An 8814-nucleotide genomic window follows, 5' to 3' on the forward strand; every position below is an offset into this window, starting at 1 on the left:
GTTGTTGAAAGCGGGCTATCGATTGGTTGAAAACAAGAAGTGATTTTATAAAAGATACAAGGCCGGATTAGTCAATGCACACTTTAAGCTACGATACGTGCATGCACTCTACACTTTTACATAGGAGCGGGTATTTATAAAACAAAACAAAATGTAGTTGTTAAAGTAAAATTTTCATGTTTTTATATAAAATATATTTTACAGAACACATATTTTACATCGTAATTATATTAATCATAATCCAGGAAACTTTGACAAAAACGTAAGACTAAAAAGGAGGGGCCGAAAAGAGGAAATGGAGGGGGAGAGGCGAAATTACCATTTTTGAAATCGTCAAAGGATTCGAAATGACCGAAATGGGGACGATTTGACTGGGTGACGTGTTGACTAGGGGACGAGTTGACTGAAGATCACTTCGGTTTTAGAGTAGCAGAGTCGATTCGGAGGTATAACGTTTAACAAGCTATTTCCACAGGAGCCTTGCAACAGATTATACTCTCTAACAACACTGCACATATTTTCTTTTCTGTTCGGAAACTTGTGGAATATTTCATCCACCACTCAAGATGTATAGCTTTATTCAGCTGTTAAATGACCTTCACCCCCGATTTAAACAGGAAGTAAAGATGAAATCAGTATCGGCTCCGGTCGGGAAAAGTGTAGAGAAACCCGTAGCATTGAATGAGACTGATGAGCTGATTGATTAAAAATGTGTTGCCTTGAATCATGAAAATATCTTTAAAATCTTGAAATATAATGTTTTCTATTCAATTTGAAGTATTTTATAGCTGCATTGCTATATATCTCATTCTGAAATTAGCAATCTAGTGAAGTATGTACTAGTTGGAAATTCACTACTAAATTCCATGCACAGTTGAGAGTGGTTGTCTTTGAATGGAAATAAAGAAATTGAAAGGACATGTCCATATAGAAATATTTCTTTTTTTGTGTCTGGAAGGCTATTTGACAGACAGAGGAAATGGCACCTCATGTGTCAACGAAAGTTTGAAGATTAAACACAGCGATTTCAGTAAGTTGGCTATTTGGGTTATTTAATCTCAAATTTTAGTGTCCTATAACCAGTCTTAATCCCGTAATCTTCATATAAACGATTTAATTGGCTGACTGAAAATGTCATGTGATAAACTACTATGTATAATGAAACACATTATCTCACTTTTTCTTGACATTTCTTAAAACTTACTTATTTACGAGTTTATTCGGAATGTTTCATTCAACCAGTACATGCACAAATAAATCACTTCAATACTTAATATCTCCTTCTACGCCCCTGAGCAGAGCTATGAAAACAGAAAGCACTTATAAATGTCTAAGTAGGTAATTACATCATATGATCAACGTTATGATATTTAAACTGTGGATGCTGAAAATATTGATTACTGCAGCTGAAGTCACTTTCATGAAAAGATTCTGAACACTATACACATCGTTTTGGCTAATATGGATATTAAACGAATGAGATCAGTGCTAGTATGCGTTACTTGCATAGTCTTCATGCCAGGACACGCATACGAATTGGATTCTGATGTTGTATATGAAATATTTTCTAGAATGGATAAGGTTATGAAGGAACATGAAGACCTAAGGCATAGTTTAGATGTGGCAGTTCGGAATATGATACATCAGGCTGACATAGACGAAATCAGCAACAAGATGGAAAAGCAAGCGGACAAAATAGTCAAGTTAGAAGAAGCCATCAACAGGGTAGAAAAGCAGGCTGACAGAATAACGAATCTAGAAGAAACCACCAACAAGATTGAAAAAAAAGTGGACAACAAAATCTCCAGTTTAGAAGAAGCCACCAACAAGATAAAAAGGCAGGCTGACAGAATTACGAAATTAGAAGAAACCGTCAAAAACATCGAAAACAAGGCTAATGGAGTAACAAGTATTGAAAATGAGGTGCTAAAACAGAACAACCGGATAGCGAAACTAGAAAATAGTACCTTGAACAATGAAAAAGCTATCTTAGATGTGACACGTCTTGCAACGGAAAATGACACGAAAGCTGCCAAGGTAACAGAATCATCTATAAATGCGATAAAAGACGACGTTATGAAGCAGTCTATTGCGGTTCACAAAATGGTATTCGCAGAGAAAATGTTTTTACGTGGAATGAAAAAATCGTATGACGAGAAACTGTCAAATTTCACAAACGATATGAAATTGCAAATGTCAACTTTGAATGCTTCAGTGGAATCACAAATTTCCTCATTTGACACGATTTTAAAAGTGACTGAAAAAAAACTTTAATTGTTGCCCTGAATGATTACTCCAGTTACATAAATGATACCTTTTTAAACTTAAATCAAGAAATCTTAACATCTGCTAATGAAAATGAACGAAAGCTAGAAACTCTACAAGGAAAAATGGATAAAGAAATGGACCATCACATGAAAACTTTGAACGATGCTAATGGTGCAATTCAGCAACTGAAAACCAAAATTGTGAACGTTGAATCAAGACAAAGTAAAGGCGTTTTAATATTTCATTTTTATATCAAATGTCGCCTGACAAAAATATTTTTATTTACATGTAACAGCATGAATCGTGGGTCATTTGATTACTACATATACTATTTTTGTAAGAATCGACTATACTAACGTAAAAATTACCCGTCCGCATGTTAATGCCTAAACATTATTGTCTTTCATTTCAAACGGTTAGCCTTAACTAATGTAATTCTTTTTTAAAGTAATAATTAACTACTGTGAAATAAATTTCGTGTTTTTTTTTTTCAGAAACGCTTGAAGAGAAAGTAGATAAAATATCGGACCATCACACGAAAACTTTGAAAACAACTAATGGTGAAATTCAGCAACTAGAAACAAGAATGGTGAACGTTGAAACAAGGCAAGGTAAAAACGTTTTAGAGTCTTTCATTTTTACATAAAATATCGCCACACAAAAATGCTTTATTTTACAGTATGAATTGGCAAGGCTTTAACGCGGGTCAGTTACTTTATAAGGTTCGGATTCTGCATATTCTAAATATATCCTATGTACTAAAGTAAAAAAATATCCGTCCGCATTTTAATACTTAATCATTATTGTCTTTCATTCCAAACGGTGTAATTCTTGTTATTAAGTAAAAATTCAGCAGCTGAAAACAAAACTTGGGAACGTTCAATCAAGACAAGGTAAAGGCGTTTTAATATTCATTTTTAAATCTAATACCGCATGACGAAATATTTTTTTATTTAACAGAATGGATCGAAGGTCATTTGATTACTACATCGAATATGTTTATAATGTTTAGTCCGCTAAACATATCCAATATACAAAAGTTTAATTATCCGTCCGTATGTTAATACATAAACATACTGTCTCTCATTCCAAACGGTTAGCATTGCTAAATGTAATCCTTTGTTAAAGTAATAATAAAGTACGTTGAAATAAATTACATTTTTAGAAACGCTTCAAGAGAAAGTAGATAAGATATCGGACCATCAAACGAAAGTTTTGAAAACAGCTAACGGTGAAATTCAGCAACTAGAAACATGAATTGTTAATGTGGAAATAAGACATTACATGTAAAACATTTTAAATTATTTCATATTTATAAAATATACCGCCGCCAAATAACATTATATTGTTAAAAATAGGAAATATCTAATTGAAAACTCTAATCTATGCATTTATCAGACAGTAGAAGTGCCAGACCCATGTCAGTGAATCTTAGTTAGTTAGCAATACCTCAGTCGCAGCAGGAGCAAATGCCATTACCTTGCTTGATTTCTATAATGAACTTGTCCATCTTTCAGTTTAGACAATACCATTAACTGTAAAAAGGGGGTGCATACCAAAACGTTATTGACTGAATGTCGAACAGTGAAGATCATGATCGGACTGCACGGATGTGCAGGCTGATAATGTTCTGCACGGTTCGCAAAGGCAGAATCAATCGTGTTCAGAATAACAAGGATTAAAGGCTTCTACTGCTAACCGTTAAATACATGATTGCTTTTAATGTAAGTACAACCTCAGCGCGGGAATATTGTCAACAATCATCGTTCCCTCCAGACAAATCACGTAAAGATGGCAATGTGATCCTAAAATGGCGACATGTTTGGCAACGCCAGTTTTGCTGTAAGCTATTCTTCAAATTCTCTGACTGTACTCAAAATACTGTCAAAAAACGAAACATTCTGCATTCATGGGTGTAGTTGAAGCAGTACACCGCTGTACAAATTGTAACTGCTTGCAGTGGTATCAGTTAACTGCTGTAACTGCTGACAGTAGTAGCAACTGCTGGCAAAAGTAGCCGTTTACGGCTGTTACTTCTGGCTATAGTACCAACTGTAGCTGTTAACTGCTTGCAATAGCAGCCGTGAATTGCTGTAACTGATGGAAATAGTAGCCTGCTTTTACTGTAGGCAGAAGTAGCAACTGTTGGTAATAGTAGTCGTTAGGTGATGTTATTGCTGGCAGTAGTGGCAGTCAACTGCTGTTACTGCTGACAGTACTGTCAATAGTAACATCTAGTAGCAAAAGTGGTATTTAACTGCTATAACTGCTGGCAATAGTATACGTTATCTGCTGTAACTGCTTGCAGTTTCCAGCTAACTGCTGTAACTGCAGGGTTTAGTAGCAGTTAATTGCTGTTATTTCTGCTGCTACTGCTGTACTGCCAACTTCACGTCGGTTTTTCTTAAATGTACATGTATCAATATGTCAATTTCAAGGTTTGCTGTTCACAAACTGATAAAAAATACTTAACTATTTGTCGGCGAGTTAGGTTGAAAACTTGCGTTATACAATTATCAAAATTGAAGAATGTGTATAAATATGTCAAAATAAACAAAATCCTCAAAAATATATTTACAATATTTTTCTTAAGTGATTACATCTGTTCTGAAGCATGCGTCTCTAAGTAAATGTATATATTTATTGAAAGTGAATTTAAAACTCATTGTTGCTTTTTTAAATGACAGTGAATTATTGAAATATTAAAGTAACATCAAAATTATACACTGATATGTTTATTTCACGGTAAAAACAAAAGATATTTTCACTGGTACAGAAATACAAAATGGATAATAGTTAGTAAAAATCATTGAAAAAGCACGACATATAGAAACGTATGACCGCAATATATTTAAATCTTACATTTCCAATGTTACATTTTCAATCTTTACATTTTCAATGTTATAGCTTTGTGTTCAGTCAGTGAAAGATATATTATTCTTACCCTGACATAATCAAATATCCTTTATATATATCGACACTGAAAATATATCGTTCTAGATGTATTTGTTAAAGGCTGATATTTAAATAGACATAAGATTGGTTCTCAGAAATAATATAAGAAGATCTAAGAAATCAAGTATATACTGGATGATTCAGAAGTAATAAGAAATTTATAGCTGTATTGTTTACACATATCTTTGTTGTTAATAAATGTATAAACGATTTCGAAACTGCGAAGGCCGTGATTAAATAAAGGCATCTCAGTACATATGATATAGCATGTTAAAATTAAACAACACAGCGTCATACTATGATACCTACATATATCTATATAATATTAATGTGTCAACTTTTTATGCCCCCGAAGGAAGGCATATTAGTTTTCATCTGTCCGTCCGTTCGTTAGTCACAACGTTAACTTTTTGCATGAAGGCACTTTACACGCAATCCACTGCACCCAGGACCTTCAAACTTCACATGCTGATAGTAGTTATTGAGTACACGACCTCTACTGACTTTGGGGTCACCAAGTCAAAGGTCAAGGTAACAGGGGCAAATGTTAACTTTTTGCATGAAGGCACTTTACTCGCGAACCACTGCACCAAGGACTTTCAAACTTCACATGCTGATAGTACCTATTGAGTACACGACCCCTATTGACTTTGGGGTCACCAGGTCAAAGGTCAAGGCGCTGCGGGGGCATTTGTCACCATTAGTGACAGCTCTTGTTATATGTATAAAAATATATAATGTTATATAGATATATGTTAGTCTTTAAAATTTGATATCTCTATTTATACAGGAAAACGAGCGGCTTTCACAGTGTTCGGTGCGTCTACACGAACTAATGGAATATTAAAATTCTTGATAGAGTATCTGAACGAAGGGTCCGTCTATAGTAAAACAACAGGACAGTTCACTAGTCCGTTTGCGGGACTATACGGATTTACAGCGAGTTTCATTGAAAGTGGTAGTGGTAATAATTACATATCTTGTCGCATTAGAAAGAATGGTTATTCTTCCGTCTATATGCGTTCTCGGCAGGGTAAAATAGACGGTGGGTATATAACAGGCGGCGAGGAATCAGCTACTGGTGCAGCTACATTTCATCTAGCGAAAGGGGATAGTGTAGATGTCTACTGTTACAGTGACACTGGAACTAACCTTTACCTCTCATCATTTAGTGGCTTTCTTATCAGTCCTGATCCCTGAGCTTATCATTTTATCATATAATTTTGTAAATTAAAAAGTACTTCTGCATATAGAGCGATTATAATTAGTGTAATTATTATATGGTGAACACTGATAAGAAATACTAGTATTCAAATTAGAGAACGAACACTGTCAATTTTCACATGGGGTTCACATTTAATGAACCAAGTAAAGCTTCAGTTACAACTTGAATAAGAAAGTACATAGCTATTTAGATTATTATTTGTGGCTCTTCAAATTATATTTTATTTAGAAATTAAATCCTTACATGCAGTTAAATCTGTTGTATTTTAATCTCTTTATTTAAAATTACTTTCACGGAAGTGTTTTATTTAAAACATGACGTTCAAAGAAATACAGAAATATCATCAGTAGAAAATTATGATGTCATGTAATATGGTAAAATGTATATAGCCAAAACCTGATATTTGCTGTTACAATTGAGAAATAATATTCTCTACCCATAGGTTTGACAAATGTTTTATGGACATACTGTAAATATTTAAAACATTAAAGTTTTACTGTAGATATTTTAGATTAATTGTGTTGCTGTTCTTTTATTAACAATGTGTATTATTGTCTCTTGCAAATCTTTATAGATTGGCTTTGTGGTACAATGTTAATAAAGATCTTATTTGTATGTATACACGTGTATTACAATGTATATAAATGTGCACAAAGATGAGATTAAAATAAAATGTTGAACTTGAACTACAAAAATAAATAAGAAAACACGGTCAGGTAATCTGTATTGCTCCACCTAGAATTCCAGAAGAGAATTTATGACAGTTAATAAAAGGTGCGAAAGCAAAACACGGGAGACAAACTTGTAAAGTAAAGAATATTCCTGACAAAAGTTACAAAATGATTAGGGGAGAAATATTAAAGTTTCGAAACTTGAAGCGGAAACTGGAATATAATTTATTTCAATTTTACAATTAAAAAAGTAAATATACAGTCGTGTATAAAACTGGAAATATGTGTATGCATTGGAAACTGAACGACAACAATACGCGAATATTTTATCAGTGGACGCCGACGTCATCGCAAATGTTTACGACACAAACTCTGGACGACTTTCTGAAAAACAATGATGCAGACGAAGTACATCATCGCGTATGGATGTTTCAGTTTGTAGTTGGTTTGGCAGTGGCTCCTAGAAAAAGTACTGTTATTACAATAAATTACTTTCGAGCATCAAGTGAATTGACGTTTAATAAAGAAATATTCCACTACTGTACTGTTCTGTTTCTTTAACCATTGCAAATGTTTGCATTTGATATCTCACTTAACCTTAAGAATTTGATAATAAAACACTAAAGTCTTGTTGCCTTTTAGGTTCGGTCTATATGATGGAAAAGAGATATTAATCTCGGGCTACGCTCTTGTCCATGTCAAAAAATATTCATATCGACCTTACCCAAAAGCAAATATTGTGTAATATCATCCAGACGTGTTAAAGCCATGTGCAAAATTAGTTGCAACTGATTTTAAATACCGTTTGAAATAAATTGTGTATTTATATTATATATAATATTACATGTTTTATACAGGTACGCTTGCATGATGACAATAAAATTAAAAATTGATAAAGTTCCGTAAGTCTTTTTTTTTCATGTCAAAAATAAAGCGGCTGTCCATTCAGCCAGCGATTTGGCAGGTTATCAGAGTTGGCCGAGTTATTATGCCCAAAAACATTGTCACCAAGTTTTGTGAAGATCAGATCAAAAATGTTCGACTTAGAGGGCGGACAAGGCTAAATTTGCAGATATTGAGTAATTCAAGGGCCATAATCTAAGAGTGCCTGAGTGCCTGGAGCGATTTTGCTGTTTATCGAACTTGGTCGAGATATAATGCCCACAATCATTGTCACAAGTTTGGAGAAGATCGGCTGAAAAATGTTCGACTTAGAGGGCGGACATGCTTCTGGACGCAGACCACCAGCCCGCCGCCCGCTCGCCACGGGTGTTCACATAATACGCCCCGCTCTTTCAGAGACGGGCGTATAAAAAGCACTTCTTTCAATATTGCACATGAACCTATAAAGTTAGATCCATAAAGGGAGGTAAACATAAACATTGGATTAAAAATATTTTCTGAAATGTTAATCAATATTCAAACCTTTGGAAAATGTTTCTGAAAACAGTTATCGAAAATAGGAATTAAGAAGAAATAAACATAGTATGTATGTTGATAACAATACACGTGGCACCCACGTTGTAAACAAAATCACTTTGAACCTGTAATGCGGGATAATCACTCTTCTACCACATTACAGATAAAATGAAGCTGACACAGGGCGACAATCACTTGATCACTTGATGAACACTGATGACTTTATGAGGCACTGATCGGCACTTCGTGTGTAATACTGCAATGTGTATTTGAGAA

The 8814-nt window shown here is 34.2% G+C and overlaps 2 protein-coding genes across 2 annotated transcripts; both read left to right on the forward strand.

Annotated features, from left to right (window-relative positions):
* The first annotated feature begins 761 nt into the window (after window positions 1–761).
* Window positions 762–3454, forward strand: LOC128558562 (uncharacterized). Its single transcript, XM_053548233.1, has 2 exons — window positions 762–2490; window positions 3434–3454. Exon 1 carries the CDS (start codon window positions 1462–1464, stop codon window positions 2272–2274), a length of 813 nt encoding a protein of 270 aa, XP_053404208.1. The 5' UTR covers window positions 762–1461; the 3' UTR covers window positions 2275–2490; window positions 3434–3454.
* On the forward strand, window positions 2540–7659 carry LOC128558564 (complement C1q-like protein 2). Its single transcript, XM_053548236.1, has 2 exons — window positions 2540–2879; window positions 6014–7659. Exons 1-2 carry the CDS (start codon window positions 2855–2857, stop codon window positions 6421–6423), a joined length of 435 nt encoding a protein of 144 aa, XP_053404211.1. The 5' UTR covers window positions 2540–2854; the 3' UTR covers window positions 6424–7659.
* Window positions 7660–8814: the final 1155 nt, after the last annotated feature.

This window comes from Mercenaria mercenaria, chromosome 7, assembly GCF_021730395.1.
Source record: "Mercenaria mercenaria strain notata chromosome 7, MADL_Memer_1, whole genome shotgun sequence".
In the NCBI taxonomy this organism is placed as follows: Eukaryota; Metazoa; Mollusca; class Bivalvia; order Venerida; family Veneridae; genus Mercenaria; species Mercenaria mercenaria.

What these genes read in the sequence shown, in the direction of transcription:
- LOC128558564 (XM_053548236.1), top strand. Translation starts at nt 2,855, where the DNA reads ATGGTGAACGTTGAAACAAGGCAAG. An exon ending in GAACGTTGAAACAAGGCAAG is followed by an intron (nt 2,880 to 6,013) that starts GTAAAAACGTTT and finishes CTATTTATACAG; the next exon opens with GAAAACGAGCGGCTTTCACA.
- LOC128558562 (XM_053548233.1), top strand. Translation starts at nt 1,462, where the DNA reads ATGGATATTAAACGAATGAGATCAGTGCTAGTATGCGTTACTTGCATA.